General features: G+C 40.7%; 2 protein-coding genes across 3 annotated transcripts in view; one reads left to right on the forward strand and one right to left on the reverse strand.

Moving 5' to 3' along the window:
- FOXJ3 (forkhead box J3) overlaps positions 1 to 22,091 on the reverse strand; it is a 134,843-nt gene extending 112,752 nt beyond the window's left edge. For both annotated transcript variants that reach the window (XM_060089632.1, XM_060089631.1), the window contains exon 1: positions 21,919 to 22,091. The gene's annotated coding sequence lies outside the window, so the exon portion shown is untranslated. The remainder of the gene's footprint in view (positions 1 to 21,918) is intronic.
- LOC132479187 (large ribosomal subunit protein uL22-like) lies at positions 1,768 to 2,320 on the forward strand. Its single transcript, XM_060082761.1, has one exon. The coding sequence runs from the start codon at positions 1,768 to 1,770 to the stop codon at positions 2,224 to 2,226; it is 459 nt and encodes a 152-aa protein (XP_059938744.1). The 3' UTR covers positions 2,227 to 2,320.
- Positions 22,092 to 22,629: the final 538 nt, after the last annotated feature.

Below are 22,629 nucleotides of genomic sequence, written 5' to 3' on the forward strand. Positions count from 1 at the left end.
GAAAGCCCAGTACTGTTGAGAACTTCTTATTTTTCAAGAGAAGCAAGATACCCAAAATTTTATCTGAAATCTCCTGATTTTTATTTTCTAAATACTATGTGGGCCAAACAAACCACTGGATGTTGTCCCAAGTTTATAACTTTTAACTTAGCGGCTAACTGAATTCCCTGCATCTTACTGTCCCGTGCATGCACTAAAGAGAGATGGACACTTCTACTTCTGCTAGAACAAGAGAATAGATAGCTTGATCAACATGGCCACTGGAAATAACAAACACTGGATAATTTTTTTAATCTTTACATATTAATCGATAACCTGAAAGAAAATAAAGTATGATCAAGGCTAAAAACTAAGTAAAAGAGGGAAACTAGAGACGTATGCAGAGTACTGAAACCAGCTTTCATTCATCTTCAGGGCATTTTGCCAAACCCTATGAATTTCAGCTTGCAATTCCAAGGCCTATTAGGGCTCAAGGTACAAGAGGCAAAGTCCAGGTGTTACCCAAGAGAACTGCAAGGAAAACTTAACCTTGGCGCTGAGTGCTGGTAAGGGATTGGATGGCTATGAGAGCAATTCCACAGCATCTCCTCAGACACTCACAACCAGAAGCTAACCCTCACCTAGATTCTGGTTTAAAAAGCTTCATACTTAGAATTTTGTTTAGGGTAGTCCTAGAATGGTAATGTCTCCCACCCAACCTTGACAGAAGGAAATGAAAATCTTCTCTGGGGAATCTGCCTTTGATCTAGGCCTGGGAGAATTCTCAAGGATAAGGTCCCAAAATAAATAAATTCACAATCAAAAATCACAAAACCAGAAGGAAACAAGCCACTCAAGAGTAAGATACAACTGAAACATCAGCTGGCAGACTCAAAACCTCAAAGACCTCAGATAAGGGAATTACTAGACACTTTTCTCTACTGTTTTTTACTTTATGGGTGACTTACCTACTCTTGTATTTCAAACGCCTATAATGCAGATGAATCTCAAATCTACATCTCTATCAGGGATCAACCTCCTGATCTCCGAACATAAATATCTAACATTCCCTCCCTGAAATCCTGAACTTACTATGTCTAAAACTGAATTCATTATCTTTCTTTAATGTATTTCCTATCTTGATAAAATGGCACAGTCCTTTATCTAAGAATGGCTTTCTTTTCCTTTGTTAGAGCAGAACACTTCTTTTCAATTCTTGATTTCTATGAGGAATGACTTCTCTAAACACCCCTGGGCTCCCAGCCCACTCCTCACCAAGTGCAGAGAGCTAACTCCAGGACTCTACATCCAGTATTCCACAAGGTAGTTACCTAGGTATGACTGCTCTGTTGACTCTAACAACCTAGATATCAGGTAAGCTGTCCAAATTGGGTGGGCAGGGACAAGAGAATGTGGAGAGTCAGCCAGCCCATTTGTCTCTTAAACCTAAATCACATTCTACAACATTCTACAAGATCAGCTTTATCAAAAACAAAGGTAAATTCTTACAAAACATACCATAGGACCCAGCAATTCTACTCTTAGGGGTACGTGTGTGTGTGTATTTTTATGTATAAAAAATTTATATATATGTATATATACATACATACATATATATATATATATATATATATATATATATATATATATACACATATATATAAATCCTCTTGGGAATACATATATACACACATATATGTATCCCCCGGAGAACTTAAAACATATGTTCACACAAAAACTTGCATACAGCTTCCTTTTCCGGTAAGCAGCCTGAGGTGACCTCTAAAAATGGTTCGCTATTCACTTGACCCAGAAAACCCCACAAAATCTTGCAAGTCAAGAGGTTCAAATCTTCGTGTTCACTTTAAGAATGCTCGTGAAACTGCCCAGGCCATTAAGGGTATGCATATCCGAAAAGCCACCAAGTATCTGAAAGATGTCACTTTAAAGAAGCAATGTGTGGCATTCCATCATTACAATGGTGGAGTTGGTAGGTGTGCCCAGGCCAAACAGTGGGGCTGGATGCAGGGTTGGTGGCCCAGAAAGAGTGCTGAATTTTTACTGCACATGCTCAAAAATGCAGAGAGTAATGCTGAACTTAAGGGCTTAGATGTAGATTCTCTAGTCAGTGAGCACATCCAGGTGAACAAAGCCCCCAAGATGCGGCCCAGAACTTACAGAGCTCATGGTCGGATCAACCCATACATGAGCTCTCCCTGCCACATTGAGATGGTCCTTAGTGAATAAGAACAGATTGTTCCTAAACCAGAAGAGGAGGTTGCCCCGAAGAAAAAGATATCCCAGAAGAAACTGAAGAAAGAAAAACTTATGGCCCGGGAATAAATGCCACAAAAAATAAATTCAAATAAAAGTAAAAAAAAAAGAAAAGAAAAAGAAAAACACAAGCAAAAAACTTGCATACTAATGTTCATAGCAGCATTATTTATAAAGCTAAAAGTGGATACAAACCAAATGTCCATCAACTGATGAACAGATAAACAAAATATGACATATCTGTACAATATCCATAGAATATACAGTGGAATATTATTCGGCCATAAAAAAGGAAAGACGTACCACAACATGAATGAACCTTGAGAGCCTTATGCTTAGTGAAAGAAGTCAGACACAAAAGACCACATATTGTATGACTCCATTTATACAAAATGTTCAGAATGGGGCAAATTCTAGAGATGGAAGGTAGATAGTAGTTGCCAGGAGACAGGGGGATGGGAGGAGGAATGGGGGTAGGGAATGACTGCTAACAGGTTTCTTTTGGGATTGATGAAAATGTTCTGGAATTAGATAGTGGTGATAGTTGCACGACCCTGTGAATAAAAACCTTTTGTATAAAACCACCAAATTTTACACTTTAAAATGGAGAAGTTTTACTACCAACTCCAGCTCCTAGATGTCTTTCTAGCCTACTGTGGCCTCAATGCCTCAGTTTCAGTTTTCTCCACTTTTAAATTACTGCGCCTAAATGGTATCTTGAACACCAGTCTGGTTAACTGGAAGAACAAATATACCAATCATCTTCTCCCTACCCAGGCAGATGCCCAGCAACATGGAACTCTCACAAAAGAAGGCTACGATTCACAGTGAAATCAGAAAAATCTCAGTGTCCTCCAAATCACAAACTCACATTTCTGAAGCCAACTATGTTGAACAATTATATTAATTTGTTCAATTACATCCAAAATTTATACAGTTTAAGTTGGTGCCAACAGCACATAGTAGCATTTTCTGCAAATCCTTTGAAAATCAACATACAAGAAACTTTGCGTAGCATGACACCACCAGAGGACAGGGAGTAAAAACCAGTCATTCACTGATGGGTATGCTCCCAGAGAAACTACTGCAGTACATCCCACCACCAACAGAAAGAATATGGAATTCCTTTTAATATAAGCAGTCTTCAAGTGTACATTAAAATGAGTTACAAACTATTCACCTTTAGGAAGCATAAGTTTAACTAACAGGTATATAACAATACATTATCTGGGAGCAGGAGGTGAAATGGGACTAAGTATTTTGAAAAAGCTCCCAAGTAATTCTTATGAGCCCTTTTCTCCTCTCTCCCACCACATAGAGATATAATGCTTTATAGTTTACAAAGAACTTGCAACATTCATGACCTTGCATCAAGAATCCAATTGAGAATCCCAATTGTGACCTTGGGAATATTGTTAAAAGGAAAAATTAATGCCTCAGTTACTGTGACAGTAGCTTGAATGAAAGCAACACCATATCTGATAAAAGTAAGAATTAGGGCTTCCCTGGTGGCGCAGTGGTTGAGAGTCTGCCTGCCGATGCAGGGGACACGGGTTTGTGCCCCGGTCCAGGAAGATCCCACATGCCGCGGAGCGGCTGGGCCCGTGAGCCATGGTCGCTGAGCCTGTGCTCCGCAACGGGAGAGGCCACAACAGTGAGAGGCCCGCGTACCACAAAAAAAAAAAAAAAAAAAAAAAGAATCAGAAGTTTGTTGAAAATGAATACTATAAGCACTAGAGGTCAAGAGATTATTCCTTCTTTTTCTAACTTCGGAATTCAGCTCTTTCAAAAGACTTGAAAGTAAAATATTCACTAGCATCCATGAAGGAACAACTCCTCTGAATCAGATTCCTTGACTGAACACTGTGAATTGTTATACTATTAATCACAGGTAATCATTAAAGCAGTCATGGAAATAACCTGTGTCTTAATCAGCCTAAACAGGAAAAATCTGTCAGAGGAAGGCGTAAAGGGAAAAGAATCCTGCTGAGTGAGTAGCAATCAAGCTGTCCACTGCAGCTTCACTAGTTAAACCTGAAGGCAGTGATGCAGCTATAGCTAGAAAGTAAGAACTCAGAGTCACATGCTCTCAGAAAGCAAAAAATCATGTGAGAATGGTCAATTCACCATGGTAATGTTAGAGGGGGAAGAGACTTAACTTAAATTTGGAGAACTCTAACAGATTTAGAGAAGACGAACCAGTTCAAAAAAAAAAAAAAATTGAGAAAACTGTACTGGAGGTTGCAGCAAGTGATTTAATGGTTAGAAAGGCAATAGTGCTACACACAGATTAAGATGGACATAAACTGAAAAGACAATACTGGCTTTATAGAAGATCATTATTACTACAGAGGGTGGATCTTGTGGACTAGTGAAAGCAAAATTAGACCGCAAGGGTGTTAAGAATAAGGAAAGTGAAGTAAAAGTTTAGCTACAAACTACATAAAATGAAAATAAACAGAAAGCACAAAAAGGTTAAACAGAGCAGAGAGAAATAGATTAAGAAATCAGGAAAGGTGAAGAATATGTTAGAAAGCTCATCACAGTATATCCCCATTATCCTGTTTTACTCTTCATAGCTCGTCATCATCTGATATGATTTGATATGACTTTTGTTTCACTATCTGTTTCTCTCCCACTAGAATGCAGATAAAAGTTTGTTTCATTCTCTGTTATATCCCCAAATCCTTGTATGCAGTCTGCAGTCATATTTGTTCAATGAATGAATAAACCAGGTTCCTCAAGAGTTGGAAAAAGAGAATAAACGTAAAATAAGAACAACTAAGATCTAACTGAAAACTCACCAGATTTTTTTTAATGTAGTCATTGTATCCATTACTTCTCTCTGCCTCCAAGCAAGTAATTTCGGACAAATTCACAGTTAGAAAAGCAAATTAGGTATCCAGAATATATAAAGGACCCTTACAACTCAATAATAGAAAGACAACCCAACTTAAAAATGGGCATAGATTTGGAGATACAGCACAGAGGAAGAGCATTTGACTGCAAAAAAAAAAAAAGGGCAGAGATTTGAATACACATTTCTACAAAGAAGATATTAAAATGTCCAATAAGATATGAAAAGATGTTCAACATCATTAGTTATTAGGGAAATGCAAATTGAAATTATGAGATAGCACTTCACACCAGCTAGGATGGCTATAATCAACAAGACAGATAATAACAAAGGTTGCAAAGATGTGAAGATATTGAAGCTCTCATACATTGATAGTGAAAAATATAAAACAGTGCAGCCACTTTGGAAATAGTTTGGCAGTTCGTCAAAAAGTTAAACATAGAGTAATCATATGACACAGCCATTCCACTCCCAGGGAATATACCCAAGAAACGAAAACATACCTCCACAGAAAAATCTGTACACGAATGTTCACAGCAGCAGTAAATCATAATAGCAAAATAGTGGAAACAATCCAAATGCCCAGTAACTGATGAATGGATAAATAAGATGGTATAACCATACAGCAGAATATTATTTGGCAATAAAAAGGAATGGTACATGCTACAACATATATGACCCTTGAAAACATGCTAAGTGAAAGAAGCCAGTAACAAAACTACACATTACATGATTCCATTTGTATCAAATGTCCAAAACAAATTTATATCAAATGTCCAAAACAAATTTATATTAATAGTTAGATTATGGATTAGTAGTTAGATTAGTAGTTTCATAGGGCTGGGGAGGCAGGTAAAGTGGACTGACTGCTAATGAGTGTGGGGTTTCTTTTAGAGGGAGAGGAAAACATTCTATAATTAGACTGCGGCAATGATTACACAACCCTATGAATATGTTAAAAAAAAAAAAAAAAACATTGGGGCTTCCCTGCTGGCACAGTGGTTAAGAATCCGCCTGCCAATGCAGGGGACAAGGGTTTGAGCCCTGATCCAGGAAGATTCCACATGCTGCGGAGCAGCTGGGCCCGTGCACCACAACTATTGAGCCTGTGCTCTAGAGCCTGTGCTCTGCAACGAGATGCCACCACAATGAGAAGCCTGTGCACCGCAACGAAGAGTAGCCCCCATGCTCAGCAACAAAGACCCAACGCAGCCAAAACTAAATAAAAATAAAATAAATTTATTTAAAAAGACACTGAATTTTACACTTTAACCAGGTGAATTATATGGTATGTGAATTTTATCTCAATAAAGCTGGGGAGGTTCCTTTGGTTTTTCTTAAAAGAGCAAGTTTAAGAACCATCCCACACAAAATGTTTCCTTGTTCTGTAAGCTGCTGCTTCACTAGTGCCATATGAGCCCCCCCCACCCCACAAAATGGAAAAGGGGAGAGTAAAAGTAATGACTTCACCAGAAAGCAACTCTACTATAGCAATTATTTTGAAATCTATAACCCCTTGAACCATTAGTGGTTCAAGAAAGTTTGTTTTCTGGTGGGCTCCACCATTTCCAAACCATACTATTTATTAATTAAACATGTTTAATGAAGATACACTTATGTATACACCTCTATATACCCTGAAAAAATTCTATAGGAAACCACTCTAACACTATCTATAAATCAACTACTTAGGTTATACCCCTCTCCTCTTAAAAACAACACTAGGGCCAGGTGTTGTTATTCTCCTATAACAGAAGATGAAAAAAAGCATGCCAACCAACAATCAGCTTCAGCTTTATAAGACTGTTCCTGTAGGAGTAGGAAGTGTAAGGCTGAACTGTCTCTTTACCCTCCATAGTTTAGAATTGCTGTCAATAAAACAGGTGGTAAATGTGGGTGAGGGGAGCTTCTTGGCCAAACATCACAGAGCTGTAACTTCTTCCAAACCCCAAACCTTACTTCCTGAAATTTATGTAAGCAGATCACAGGCCACCCTCTTCAAACCAAATCACAACCCAAGCAAATAACACAGGATTCTATTTCTGGGTCTGTCATTAACTCACTGGATAATCCTGAAACTTCAGTCTCTCTACTTTGCTCAATAACTTAAACACAATTTCCAGTCTCAAAATCAAATCATGTGGTCTAATAAAGAACATTTCCCCAACTTGCAGATGTACTTTTATGGAAAATCTAACAAAGGTGTATGAAGTTAAATCACATTATATGTTTAAATCATCTTTAATGAATATACATGAAGTATGAAAAATTCAGAAGACTGCTTACTCCAAAAATGTTGAACTCTTCCATTTTAAACTTTTAAAGGTATTCACTAAACAGAGAAAGAATAAGTTTCCAGAGGGCTGAAGGGTTTTGAGGCTTTAAATTTAAGCTCAGTTATATTTAGAAAACCAAGATGCCACCTCTCTGGATCCCATATCTTTATCTTGGGCATTTGGTTCATGTGCTTTGCCTGGTATAATTCAAAGCAAGAAATCTTACCATATCTCTCAAATGTAAATTGAACATATCAGAGATTTCCCTGGTAGCACAGTGGTTAAGAATCCACCTACCGATGCAGGCAACATGGGTTCGATCCCTGGTCCGGGAAGATCCCACATGCCGCGGAGCAACTAAGCCCATGCACCACAGCTACTGAGTCTGCGCTCTAGAGCCCGCGAGCCACAACTACTGAAGGCTGCGTGCCTAGAGCTGTGCTCCACAACAAAAGAAGCCACCAAGAGGAGAAGCCTGTGCACCACAATGAAGAGGAGCCCCTGCTCACCTCAGCTAGAGAAAGCCCGCACACAGCAGAACAGAACTAACGCAGCCAAAAATAAATTAATTTAAAAAATAATAAAATAAATTGAACATGTCAGAACATATTGGTTGTCAGAGGAATGAGATGCTATACACCTGAAAAGATGGGCAGCTAGTCTCCACTGCTAGAGCTGTTTAATAAAATAAGAATTACCTGCCTGGTCCTCAAAGCAAGTCTACAAACCATGGCCAAGTTTATAAGAAGCATTTCTATCCAATTCCTGGAAATCCTGATTCAACAGTCTAGAGCGAAACTTAGGAAATCTGTTAATTACAAGTATCAGGTGATTCTGATACACAGCTTAATTCAGGAACTATTGGTTTAGGACAAGGATAGCAGAAAGGTTTCATATCATTTGCCAATTATACTCGATAGGTAGTAGCTGCCTGAAGTGCTACACTGTGAAGGTCATGTCTAAAAACAAGAAATTAGTAGTTTGCCATGGACATGGTGAAGGGGAAGTGGCAACATCCAAACCATGTATCTGCCGTTATGTGATTCAGACCACTGAATGGGCTTTTTTCTATTTTTAAGGAGGCCTTTGGGGTAAAAGAAGAGACCCAGAACTGGATTATTTACTTTTATTTTATTTATTTTTAATTTTTGGCTGCGTTGGGCCTTCATTGCTGCGTGTGGGCTTTCTCTGGTTGCGGCGAGCAGGGGCTACTCTTCCTTGTGGTGCGCAGGCTTCTTATTGCAGTGGCTTCTACTGTTGTGGAGCATAGGCTCTAGGCACGCGGGCTTCAGTAGTTGTGGCGCACGGGCTTAGTTGCTCCGCGGCATGTGGGATCTTCCCGGACCAGGACTTGAACCTGTGTCCCCTGCGTTGGCAGGCAGATTCTTAACCACTGCATCACCAGGGAAGCCCCTGGATTATTTACTTCTAACTGGCAGAAGCTCTGTCTCTGGAAAGGTAGTAGGCAGGAAGAACAGCCCTACTGGCATATGTGCCAGGACTCTCCAAAAGTTAATTATTAAGCTTTCCAATATTATACAGAAAAAGAAGACAAGATTTTTGCTCTCAAAATGTCTATAATCTTGTTTGAGAAATGAAAATTCTACATGACAATATAAATTTCGTCTAAAAAAAGAAAAAAAAAGGATATTTGTGCCTTGAGAAGTTCCACGTTAGGTAAAGGTGGGAATTAGTGGAGCATTGAGTGCCAGGCCCAAAACAGTATAGTTTGGATTGATTCAAAAGGCAATCAGGGCCTCCCTGGTGGCGCAAGTGGTTGAGAGTCCGCCTGCCGATGCAGGGGATACGGGTTCGTGCCCCGGTCTGGGAGGATCCCATATGCCGCGGAGCGGCTGGGCCCGTGAGCCATGGCCGCTGAGCCTGCGCGTCCGGAGCCTGTGCTCCGCAACGGGGGAGGCCACAACAGTGAGAGGCCCGCATACCGCAAAAAAAAAAAAAAAAAAAGGCAATCAACTGTGGGTTCCTGATCAGGACATGCCTGAAGTAATGTACTAAGAAGATACCACTAGCAGCATTTTCCAGGAAAATATATGGGAGGATATATAATCAAGGCATGACCCATCCGAAGGCAAATAATCTCTTTTGTATTGTTTCTGTATGTACCTGTCTCTGCAACTGGATTGCAGGCCTCCTAGTACGCCAGGCACATGTCAAATTAACCTTTCTACCTCCCATAATGCCTAGCACATGTTTTGTACGTAACAGTCCAAAATGTTTGCTGAATTTCTGTAAATGAAGGAAAACTCTTAGAGCTATTTCAAAAGAAACAGTAACAGAACTTGGTATAGAGACACAAAAGGTCAAAGAAGTGGACACAATGAAATTGTGCCAAAAAGTAAGGGGGGAACTGTGTTAGGCTAAAAGAGACAACAAACATAACAACTAGATGTAATGTGTAGACCTTGTCTGAATCCTGATTCAATTAAAAACCGACTGTAAAAAGACACAGTCAAGGACATGTTTATTATGAACTGGATATTGTGATAACTAGTAGGAAATATTGTTAATTTCGTTAGCTACAATAATGGCATATGATTATGTAAGAAATGCCTGTATTTTTTAGAGATGCATACTGATGTTTGTAGGGGTGAAAACACAATGCCTATGATTTTCTTTAAAATACTTAAGCAAAAAATAGTTGAGGCATATAAAGCAAACAGCTTAATAATTATTAAATCTGTAATGGGTATAGAGGGATTCATTTTATTTTATCTAGTTTTGAGTGTATTCAGCAGTGGTGGACTTTTATGTTACTCCAGCATTGTACAATAAATTCTTTTTCTTTTCTTTCTCAGATTTCAGGAAACTTAAGAATCACTAGTACCTCTGAGAAAACAACTTAGACTCAATCAAAAAAAAATTGGGCATTCATGTGTTAGCTCTACTAATAGGAAATCAGAGAATCTACTCAAAGAACTTCTTGTAAATTAATATGAGAATTGAATATGAGCCAAGACAGTGACTCAGCTGCTAAAAAGAAAATACAGTCTTAGGGTTCATTAGAAGAATAGTATCCAGATCAACAAGGGTAGCAGTCCCATTCACTCTTCACTGGTTAGCTCACAACTGGAGTATTGTGTTCGGTTTTGAGTACCACGTTTTAAGAACACTTATGAGCTAGAATGCTTACAGGGAGGGAAATCAGCCTAGTGAAAAGTTTAGAAGCCAAATGTCAAGTGTATAATGAAGAAAATGGGTGTGTTTAGCTTGAAGAAAACACCTTCCAGCATTCCCTGTCACCTCTACCATAGATACCCAGTGTAATATTTTCCAGAGCTGTTAACAGGCATTCCATAATCAAGTAAGTTTGAGTCAAGTATTTTTTTTTCCTAAGGGACTTATCAAAGTGTTCAATATCCTAAAGCACTTTATGACTCTTCAAGAAGTTGTTCAGTATTTCCCAAATGTAACCATTCATTCATTCAACAAATATTTACTGAGCACCTATTATTTGCGAACACTCCTCCAGAAGCTGAGAATAAACAATGAACATTTTCAATATCCTTGAGGATAGTTTGTCAAACAGCCAGGCTGGGCCTCTTGCTACTCCTCTAACTTGCATTATTCTTCCTCATCTCTAGGTTTTTGATTATGCAGTCAGCCTAGTCTACCCCATCACTAATCTTTTTTTTTTTTTTTTTTTTTTTGCGGTACGCGGGCCTCTCACTGTTGTGGCCTCTCCCGTTGCGGAGCACAGGCTCCGGATGCAGAGGCTCAGCGGCCATGGCTCATGGGCCCAGCCGCTCCGCGGCATGTGGGATCTTCCCGGACCGGGGCACGAACTCGTGTCCCCTGCATTGGCAGGCGGACTCCCAACCACTGCGCCAACAGGGAAGCCCCCCCATCACTAATCTTAATTCAAACATTATTGTTTCCAAGAAGTTTCCTGATCATCATAAGCAAAACCACTCTTTTCAACAAACCCATGACTTTCTCTGTATCAGTTCTCTGAGAAGAGACTATGCCTCTTAATTACCTTTGGATCTCTCACAATGCCCAGGACCATGTCTTGCATATGTAGGTGCTGACAAAATATTTGCTCAATGAACAATCGCATTCATATATTTAGAGAGTTATCTTGTCAAAGAAGGCAAACTAGGTCTCTAATGTTCTGAAGAGAAGAACTAGGAAAAAGAGATGAAGTTACAAGCAAATTTTGCCCCAATTAGAGCTAACAACAAACAGGCTACCTTACAGCTATCAGTGACTACAGGTGTTCTAAGAGTAGCTGAATGACTTTATCAAGTGTTTTAGTGGGATATCTCGCTGGCCTGAATAAAAGTTTAACTCTTAAGATGTTAGGAACTACTATATATCTATATATTACATATATAGACATACATACCTACATATATTAGACAAAAGGTAACTTTTGATACGATGTATCGATGTTAATATTCTTAAAGTTAAGCTCAAATATGAAATATCCTTCCATTTACTAGTACAGTTGATCCTGGAACAACATGGGGGTTAACCCGAGTATAACTTACAGTAGCCCCTCCATATCTGCAGTTCCTCCGCATCAGCAGATTCAAACCATGGACCGTGTAGTACTGTCATAGTCACAATAGAAAAGTATCCTCCTACAAGTGGTCCTGTGCAGTTCAAACCCTTGTTGTTCAAGGATCAACAGTAGAGAGAATAAAAGACAAAAAAAAAGACACTGTCTCCATCCTAGAAGAATCAACACAGGTTTCTTAATTATGCTCCCAAAGCAAATTGGATATAAATATAAACGCCTGCGTCATCTACCTCAGTAAGCAACACTCCTTAAATAAGGCAATTCTCTAGATCAAGGAGTGTCAATATTTTGGAGTCAGAAAAATAATTATGAAACCATCAGCTCCTCTTAAAGACATCTAACCACACCACCAAAAGCATTAAATTCTTCAAACAAGCTAGTCATGCTGCTTTTTAGTTAACAACTAGAAAAACAGAAAAAATGGGTATCTCCACATGCCTAGGATCTCTCTTCTGATGTCTCTCTCAAACCAAAAGCTGTAGTCTTTGATGGCAGGGACCCTATCAGTTACTTGTGTCCCCAGCATTCAGTACAGTTCCCAGGACATAACACATGGTGAATAAATGAGTAAATGAGAGAAACTGAGGCCAATGTCCCTGGATGAAAACAAGTACCTTAAAGAATCAATGACAATTTGGTTTTTCTTATTAGAAATCTGCCAAGGAAATGAAAGCAGATGAGTAGGTTCTTAAATCCAGTTTTCACTAGAAGTCAAAGTGCTATTTTTAGGTCATTTATTGATAAGTAATTACTCTATGTAAACCTAAGTTTGGTTGCTTCTGGGGGACTAAAATTAATTTATTGACCAGCAGAGCTAAATGACCAATTTCTACAAAGAAAAACCCAAAACACTTAATACACCCACAACTTGACCTATAAGATTATAATCAAATAATTTATCAAACTGATTTATAAACATAACTGCCTAAAAAGCAAAATACTTTGATAGCACCAGTGTTTAAACTACTCTTCAAAAGTGCTACGATTCACATTTTTCCAAATTCTATTTGAACCATAAAAATCATACATGTTTATTTTTTAGTTAAAGACTAGAAAACAGAAGACTATAAAAATGATATATGCTCACTGTAGAGAACTTACAGAAAATATAAACAGGTTCAAAGGAGAAAATAAAGACTATCCAACGTGATGCTTTCTTTCCCAGTCTTTTTTTCTGTGGAGTTATAAGTTCTTTACATACTGTCACTCTTCCTGCCCACCGGTAAAAAACAGTATGTTCACACTATGGCAGTAACCCAAGCACCCTCAATCTCTAAATGTTCCAGGTACAATTCCTCATTCTCTAAATTTTTATAGATGCATACCTTCATAATAATAAGACCAAATCTGCTATTTAGTAATCCTTAAAAGTTTCCCTTCTGATTCCATCTCCTCCTTACTTCCAGAATTCACAAAGAATGCAAGTTCAAGTAAAAATGCATCCAACTACTGGAAATGGACCCAAATTTAACAAAGGAAGAAGTTGCTCTCAACAGTTTTATGTACCCTAGTCTGATATTATCACAAGACAAGTTCTGCTCCAAAGAGCCCAGGTCCTTTGGGGTTCTTAAACTTTAATTTCTACCTCAGAAATCCAAGTGTGTGCTGCATAAAAACCTTGTCAGCTGGGCTTCCCTGGGGGCGCAGTGGTTAAGAATCCGCCTGCCAATGCAGGAGACATGGGTTTGAGCCCTGGTCCGGGAAGATCCCACATGCCACAGAGCAACTAAGACTGTGTGCCACAACTATGGAGCCTGCGCTCTAGAGCCTATGAGCCACAACTACTGAGCCCGCGTGCCACAACTACTGAAGCCCACGTACCTAGAGCCTGTGCTCCACAACAAGAGAAGTCACCGCAGTGAGAAGCCCGCACACCACAAGGAAGAGCAGCCCCCGCTCACCACAACTAGAGAAAGCCCACGTGCAGCAAAGGAGACCCAACGCAGCAATCAATCAATCAATAAATAAGAACGCAATGTAAGTTTAAAAAAAAAAAAAACCTTGTCAGCTTTCTACTAAAGAGTACAAGACTAGAGACAGAATGCAGGATCTAAGCTCCTGTCTCTGCTCTATTAAATAACTGAGTGACACTAAGTCAGTCTTAGCTTATATCTCATTTTCTCCATTTGTCAACAGGAATACGAATATTATTTGCCTTACCTATATCACAGGACTGTTTTTCTAACAGATCAGAGAAAAAGCTTTTCATAAAGTATTATTCAAATTAAGGTGGAAATCTTTCCAACGCATACATGCCCTATAATAGACATAAAACATGACTTCCCCGATACACAAAGATGCCATTTCTGATGGTGACTACTATCTATGTATACACATGTCAGACAATACCATCAAAAGGTCCTTACACAGGGTAGACAGGTAAAGCATGTCACAGATTCACAGACCCAACCACACTAGCAAAAACTGATGCCATATATTGTTTATCTCCTGCCATGACAGTCTGCTCCATCTTCATTCAAAAGAGTCAACCTGCTCCTGACTGCAACATATTTGACTGCTGTGTCTGTAATTAATTTCCCAAAGTTCTACAGACAAGTCACAGAAACTTTTTAGTTCTTTTTAATAATTTAATAAGCACCCATATACACACCAGCCAAAATCTAGGATATTAATAATTTCTTTCTACCATACTGCACCCCCTCCCAATCCCATCTCTCTGCAAGCAAACAGAATTTGAAATTGTTATTAATGAGTTCTAGCAGTCTTCCTCCTTTCATCCATTCTCTCACAAATCTGTTTCACAGTAAGGCCAGGTCTCAGCCGTACAAAAAGTCAATTCCAACTTCTGAAATGTTTAATAAGGTGACACTGGCACCACACTTTACCAATCAATCAGAAGGTGAGTCTTATATCCTTGACACCACTATACCACTGGGCAGGACTCCATCTAGATAGAATTCATTTACAGGTTTTAGCTTTGTACTCCAGGTAAAAATTTTAGCTAAAACTAAGTTACTAGATAAAGTCTCCTTCACATACAGGGTCATCCTAGGATAATCAGTCAAGTCTTCAATGGAATCCATGACATATATTATTTGAAAATAATGAAAAAATAGCCAATGCTACAGTTTAAATGTTTGTGTCCCCCCAAAATTTGTTATGTTGAAATCCTAACCCCCAAAGATGATGATATTAGGACGTGGGGTCTTTGGGAGGTAGTTAGATCATGAGGGCAGAGCCTTCATGAATAGGACTAGCCTCTTATAAAAGATCCAGGAGATGGGCCTCCCTGGTGGCGCAGTGGTTGAGAGTCCGCCTGCCGATGCAGGGGATACGGGTTCGTGCCCCGGTCTGGGAGGATCCCATATGCCGCGGAGCGGCTGGGCCCGTGAGCCATGGCCGCTGGGCCTGCGCATCCGGAGCCTGTGCTCCGCAGCGGGAGAGGCCACAACAGTGAGAGGCCCGCATACCGCAAAAAGAAAAAAAAAAAAAAAAGATCCAGGAGGGATCCCTTGCCCTTTCCACTATGTGAGGACACAGCAAGAAAGTGCCAGTTATGACCCAAGAAGGGGACCCTCAACAGAAGGTGACGATGGTGGGACTTGATCTTAAGACTTTCCAGCCTCCAAAACTATGAGCAATAAATTTCTGTTGTTTATAAGTTACCCAATCTGTGGCATTTTGTTACAGCAGCCCAAACAAAGACGGTCAACATGCCAGGTTTCTAGACTCTCTCTAAAAACTTCCACCCAAGGACTTTGCCCATCTCCAAATTGTTAGCATTCAACTCAGAAGAGTTTTCTAGGACTATGTTCTAACAAGTTTCTCTTATTGCATCCCATAAGAGACTACTTTACCTGTTGATGGGAAATAAGTCAGACAGGGCAGTGTTAATATAGGTCTGATTATACCAAAATGAAATCACTTTAGATTTACAGTAAAATTCTTAGAGCAACCAGAGTAGTTTAGTAATTACTAGAAACTAAACTTAATGGTGCTAAAGAGTTCTTATTGAAAATGGTCCTAATTAGTTTATATCATATTCATACTTACCCAGTATTTTCTCCTGTTACCGCATTAAAGTTTGACACCATATATGAGTCTCATTTACTCTCCATTTCAGTTGTTTTGTCTCAATTCTACAGAAAAGTAATAACCACTTTGAAAGACATTGCATTCTCAGGTTATCAGCTGATATGCCAAGTAAAATAGCAGCCAAGGTACGTAACTACAAAAGATTACTTAAAATAAGTAGAATGCCATTGTTATAAATATAAATACATCTGGTTCCATATAACAAAGCTATTTCCATGTCCCAGCAGATGGCTCACAGTAATAATGCTTTGTTGATCTGGTTATAACAAATTCTATTAAATCCAAAATCCTGTATAGCAGATGCCTTTTCCAATTTCAGTACAAGTCAATCTCTTTAACCAAAACACTGTGCTTTGGTTCTTGTTATTTGTGCACTAAAATCCAGTTGTGCCAAATAAGATGGTCAAATTTTTTGACAGTTGTTATAAAATGCGTCTGTGGTGTTTTCTGAGTTTTGGGGTGGAGGAGGTAAAGAGTACCTCCATCTAGGACTGAAAGGCTAACTGTTCAAAATGGAAAACAAAGATTCACAGTTAAAGGGAGGCTCAGGAGAAGTTAAAGTAAGCTTCAGCTGTCCTAAGCCAAGGTTTCTGAATAGCGGCAATGTGGAAAGCTAATGACTAACAAAGCTGACAGTGAAGAGCACTGAAAATAATGCAATTTCTGAGTTGAGAGGCTATTAGCAGGGATAAACAGAAAAAAATGTACCTGGATGCCTACACAACACGTTATCTCTGTACACTGAAGTGTTAGATTGATATTTAAAAGAAATGTGGATGCAATGTCAACTTAATTTTGCTGTTTGTTTCCCCAACTACATTCAAAATCCAATCTTCATGTTCTGGTCATACCCTTACTTGAAATAATCCCCTCTATTAATTCATAACACAGTTAACAGTACAGTGATTAAGAGTCTCTGAGTTCTGAAAATAGACTGCAGGGGTTCAAATCCTGGTTCTTTCCATCCCTAGCTACATACCCTTAGGCAAGTTACTTAACCTCTCTATGCCTGTATCCTCATCTGTAAATTTTTGATAACCAAAAAAACCTACCTTTTAGAGTTGTTGTGAGGATTACATGAATAATAAATGAAAAATAGTTAGAACACTTTTGAGCCCATCCTAAGGCCTCAGAAAATAGTAGCTATTATTATTATTACTACCACTATCACCACCATCTCATTAATCCCCAGTAAAGCTCTGAAAGGCAGAAATATGAAATGACTTATCTAAATCACAAACAAGTGACAGAATGCAGTAAGAAAAAATCCCATTTTCTGTCCTGAAGATCAAACATTACAAGTTACTGATTCCCTAAGCAAGGGGATTTTCCAACCTCTCTAATTCTCCAGGAATTCACAAGAGGCTCCTTTAAGTTAGAATAGCAGCGTAGAGAAGTGGAAATAGCAATGGACATGCACTTAGATGATCTAATTGCTCCAACACTGACTTAACTGGGCAATCTTGGGCAAGCCACCTAATCTAAACTTCAAAATTATTCATCTTAAAAAACGCTTTGCCTACATCACAGGGTTGTTGCATGATAAAATAGATAACACATGAGAAAACATATGTAAACCATAAACACACCATATGAATGTTCAAAAGCCATGTCGTACTCATCTTTATATCCCCAGTGCCTAGCAGAATGCATAGTAGAGGTTATAATCTAAAAGACAAGCCATGAGAGGGATGGAGTTGGCAGGGTGAAGATTAAAATGAAGATAAGATTTTTAAGAGTAAGAAACTCCAATGTCCATCAACTGATAAGTGGATACATAAAAGGTAGTAGAGCCATACAATGGAATATTCAACAGTAAAAAGGAATGGATAACCCTTGAAACACTATGCTAAGTGAAAAAAAGCCAGACACAAAAGACCACATGCTGTATGATTCCATTTATACAAAATGTTCAGAATAGGCAAATCTACAGAGATGTTAAGTACATTAGTGGTTGCCTAGGACTGGGGAATGAGGGGGAAATGGAGAGTGACTGTTAATGGTTACAGACTTGCTCTTTTGGGATGATGATTGTGGTGATGGCTGCACAATTTGGTGAATATACTAAAAAATCAATGAACTGTACACTTTAAATGGGTGAATTGTATAGTATGTGAATTATCTCAGTAGAACTGTTTAAAAAAAGAATAAAAAGTGTGAGAGAAAGTATAAAATCACTGGCTTTAGAACACGTTTCTTTTTTTTTTTTTAAAGAAAAAAAGTGAGTTTTCTGATATTTGAGTAGCTTGGACATGTGGACAAGAATGGGAATGGAGGAAGCAATAGGAGAAAATACTAAGAATTACCACACCAGACCACAACATCTCTACAAAGCCTTCTGTGGAAAGCAAATCTGGGCATCTCTTCTTATCCTTCCTTTCAAAATTCTAAGGTTACAAATCACCTCCTGGTCCTAGTTCAATAGTCTTTTCATCATGATCATTGTTTCTGAACTTTGAGACTACATCTGATACTGTCTACCACACTATCCTTGGCTTCTGTGGCACTGATGTACTTCCTGGTTCTTCTCAGAATGCTTTACCTATTAGCCTATAAGGTCACCCACAGTTCCAAACGTCAAAGTTCTTTCGCCATCATGCTACTGATCTCCCAACACTCATCTACTCACATATTTTTTTTTACTACCAAATACAGCCCTGGTAAGTGCACAATCTACATTGCATCTCTGTTCATCTTATAGTGATATACTACAGGATTCCTCTATTCAAATCTTGATTATCTTCACTAAGGTTGGGAAGCAGTGGTATGACTCAACCAAAATAATTCCTAAATATTTTTTCTTTTGAATAGATCTGTTTTTCTAATTGTTTTGCTTAGATTAATATTAAACTAGCCTGCATTTCCAGAGCAAAACCAGCAAGGAGAAAAGGCTATCGGGAGTTGCAAAAGACTAGCCTTCTATTGAAAACTTGACTGTATACAATCGAAGTGCTGACCACAGCCCACCTTAGCTCATTTATCTTCACAGTGACACTTTCCTAATTTCCTCATCATTATCAGCCATTCTCCCAGGATTCTAGGCTTTAATCTTTTAATGTTTAATTTGCTCTCTTCCCTTGGCACACATTCAATCATCACTAAGTTCAAATTAATTTTTACTCAAACATACATTCTCTTATATATTCTATACACTCTTTCATAGGACAATATAAAGATTAAATGCATAAGCTCAAAGGCAAGACTGCCTGGGTTCAAATCCTGGCTCTGTTGCTTACTCTCTATAGGATTTAGGGCAAGTTACTTAACCTTTCTGTAACTCGGTTTCTTCATAGGAATAATAAGACCTTATTATGAAGACTTTATGAGTTAAATACATGTAAATAGCTTAGAACATTGTGCCTGGCATACAGTACTCAATAAATGCTAGCTATTATTTTATTCCAAACATCACCATTTTATCTCAGACCCTCATCATCTTGTTCCTAAAATTCTCCAAGAGCCTTCTAGTCAGTCTTCCTACTCCAGGACACTCAACTAATTATGAAAACCGTCCTCAGGAACAATATGCATCATCTTACTCTCAATCTTTAGAACCCACTGTGGTACCCCATCAAATTAAACCCTATATCCTTAATAAGGCCCTTCACCAATACACACTCACCAAGCGTAAACTCATTTATTCTTATTCACCAATACAGATTCCCTATGCCAGTCAAACTGCTCAATATCTTTTGTACATTGCCACATCTATATTTTTGCAAATATTCCTTCACTAAATACATCTCTTGCCCTTTGAAAATTCCAAATCTCACTTATACCTTTGACTTTGGCTGCACTGTTATCCCAACCAGGAGCTTGATGTTGTTTGGAATTATGAATGATGCATGTTACATGTTGTTTCCCCAACAGAAGTGTGAAGAAACCACATATTTTATTCCTTGTGTCTCTTCATACAGACCACTTCACACGTAGCACTGTATTTTGCAGAAGTACACAAATGCTGACTGACTTAATAAATATGCCTCAGAATGTATCAGAACAGCATTCTCTATTTTCCACTGCCCCACCCATACTTACCATGGTGAGGGTGGACAGAATCTGTATATAAATATTTTTATTTTACATACCTAGAAGGAGAATATACTAACAATTGTACTAGACAGAAGAAAAAACAAACAAACATACACGCAAAGAGAATGCACATGTGAAAAACCAAGAAAAAGTGAGAACTGGCTATTTTGGAATCTAAAAAGTGACTTCAAAATATGAGGATTTTTCATTTCACCAAACTAATGAATCAAAAAGATCCAAAATAAACATGTCCTGACCCCATCCAATAAAATACCTAATAAAAGCATGAGGAAGACCCCAGCATCTTCAGCAGCACAAAACCAAGAAAATCATTCACCTTAACTCCAAGAAACACAAAAAGAAAACAGATATCTAAAAAACTAAAAAATTCAATCAAATCTCTAGAGAAAAATAGAGAGGAGTTATTGCTTTTCTATAAATATCTGCTAAAGTCTAGGAGGAATACAAGGCTTCTCTCATTGCTACCGTGTCCTGTTCCCAGTTAAGGGAGCAATCTGTGGTCACAAAAGAGCAAAACACAGGAAGATGGAAACCTTAACCTGGAAGAGACATTAAGGAAAGAAACTACTCAAAACACGTTTCAAAAACAGTTTCAAAAACCAGAGAGTGCAACGATACTCAACAGAAAGAGAGGAAAAGTGAAATAAAAGAGGTCCCACGAAATGAGTGACTCAGTGAAACTACCTAGTGCTGCCTTGCAAATAAAGAGCTATGCATGTAACACATCCATGACATGCACGCCTGCTTCACTGGCAAACAAAACAGAAAGAAAAAATAAAGTAAATGTTAGGAAAAGACAAGGAAGATGCCCACCAATCTCTAACTCACTGGCCAGCCCAACTCAGCTCATTCAGGAATCCAACTAGGAACAACTGAGACGTGGATTGCACAACACAGAAAAGAAAACCCTTCGCCAACCATACACACAAAAAGTAGAATGGAGAAGTGAAAACTATGCACCTCAATGCATCAGCAGCTAAAGCTTATTATTCTCTCTTTAGGATTAAATGGTAGAGAAAAGAACAAGAGCAGCTAAAGGAAGAGGAGGAAGATTGTCAATGAAACCAAGTCCCCTACTGGTCTCAATTTCAGAGAGTACAAGTCTTGCTTCTTGCAGCTGACCAACAGTACGCCTCGGCAAAGCAAACTGACCCTAACACCTTCCACGCCACCCGGAGGAAATCAGAGTAAAAACCACCCCGCTTTAACCTCCCTCCTCACTAGCTGCAAAAATGGAGCGGGGGGGGGGGGAGACACCCTACCACGTGGGCAGGATGCAACACACACAGGACAGCAACACGTCCGCATGGAACGGCTGCCTCTGCCCAATGCCGGTAAAGGACACGGCGACAGGATGGGTGGGAACGCAGGCCCCCGCACGGGCCTCCTCACCCCGAAGGGCACCCCCGACGCGCGAGATACTGGCCGCCTCGCCGGCCGAAAAGCACCCCGGAGTTTGAAGGGAAGAAGCTGCATCGTGCCGGGAAAGGGGGCTAGCCCAGGCCAGCGGCAGGTCACGGAGGGAATACGGCCACTGTCCTCGGACTCGACGCCCCCGGGAACCCAGTCTGGCTCCCCCGGGCCCCGCCTGGGGGAGGGGCGGGAGGCGCGGAGCCGCCGCTTCCCCGCTGAGGAGCAGCAGCAGCTGAGAAGCGCCGCGGGGGAGGGAGCGACCCAGCCCTCGCCGCCCGCCAGGCCTCAGCCTGGGCCCAGGCCCCCTGCCCCGCCCCGCCCGCCGCCCGCCCCGCGACGCGACCGTGGCTGTGAGAAGGGAGAGGGCGTCTCGAGGAGAGCAGCCCCTACCTCCGTCCCGGGAGATGCCCCGGCCCCGCCTCCTCGCCCGCCGTCCCGGCCCGACCACCCCGGCAGCTGGTGCTCACCTCAGGCTACGCAGGCCGGTACGGCCCGGCCGAGCCCCCGGCCGCTGTGTGCGTCTCCGCCCCCCGGGAAACGTCCCAGCGGTGCCTGGTGCGAGCGGCCGAGGCCCGGAGCAGCGCCGAGAGCGGCGGCGGCAGCGGGAGCAGCCAACATCCGGGGCCGCGCACCCGGAACTACTTCCCAACCCGCTCCCCCTCCCGCCCCCGCCGCCGCAGCTGCCGCCGCCGCCCCCGCCTCCTGCGACGTCGCTGCGCCACCGGCACGGCGTCAGCGGCGTCACGACTCCTCCGCGGTCACAACCGTAGCATGGCGCTTGTGATCCCTCCGCTGAAACAAGTAGTGCCCTGGGACTCCCGGGGTCTTGGTTCTGTGCTGCGGGTATCAGCCAGCCGCCGGCACCTCCGAGGGACTTGGGGCGGGGATGATGGCTTGGACCAGGTCTCTGCTCCTCAGAGTGGCGGCCGGGGAGGGAGGGCGGCGGGGGCGGCTCTTTAGTTGAGGACAGCAGGGACCTCCGCCTGGGATCCTGCCCAGGGATTCCGGGGTCCCGTTCCCCGGGGGAATGGCGCCTTGTGACCTCTCCCCTAACACCTTCCACCTCACCTTAGTGATAGGCACCTTAGCCTCTCCGGAAGACCGGGCACCACGGATTCTACGACCCCCACAAAGGCACCTTGGACCTTCAGGACACTTCTTCCAGAACGTCACAGGTC

The sequence above is a fragment of the Mesoplodon densirostris genome, chromosome 2 (genome assembly GCF_025265405.1).
Source record: "Mesoplodon densirostris isolate mMesDen1 chromosome 2, mMesDen1 primary haplotype, whole genome shotgun sequence".
In the NCBI taxonomy this organism is placed as follows: domain Eukaryota; kingdom Metazoa; phylum Chordata; class Mammalia; order Artiodactyla; family Ziphiidae; genus Mesoplodon; species Mesoplodon densirostris.

Coding starts and splice junctions, on each gene's coding strand:
- LOC132479187 (XM_060082761.1), top strand. CDS start 1,768: ATGGTTCGCTATTCACTTGACCCAGAAAACCCCACAAAATCTTGCAAG.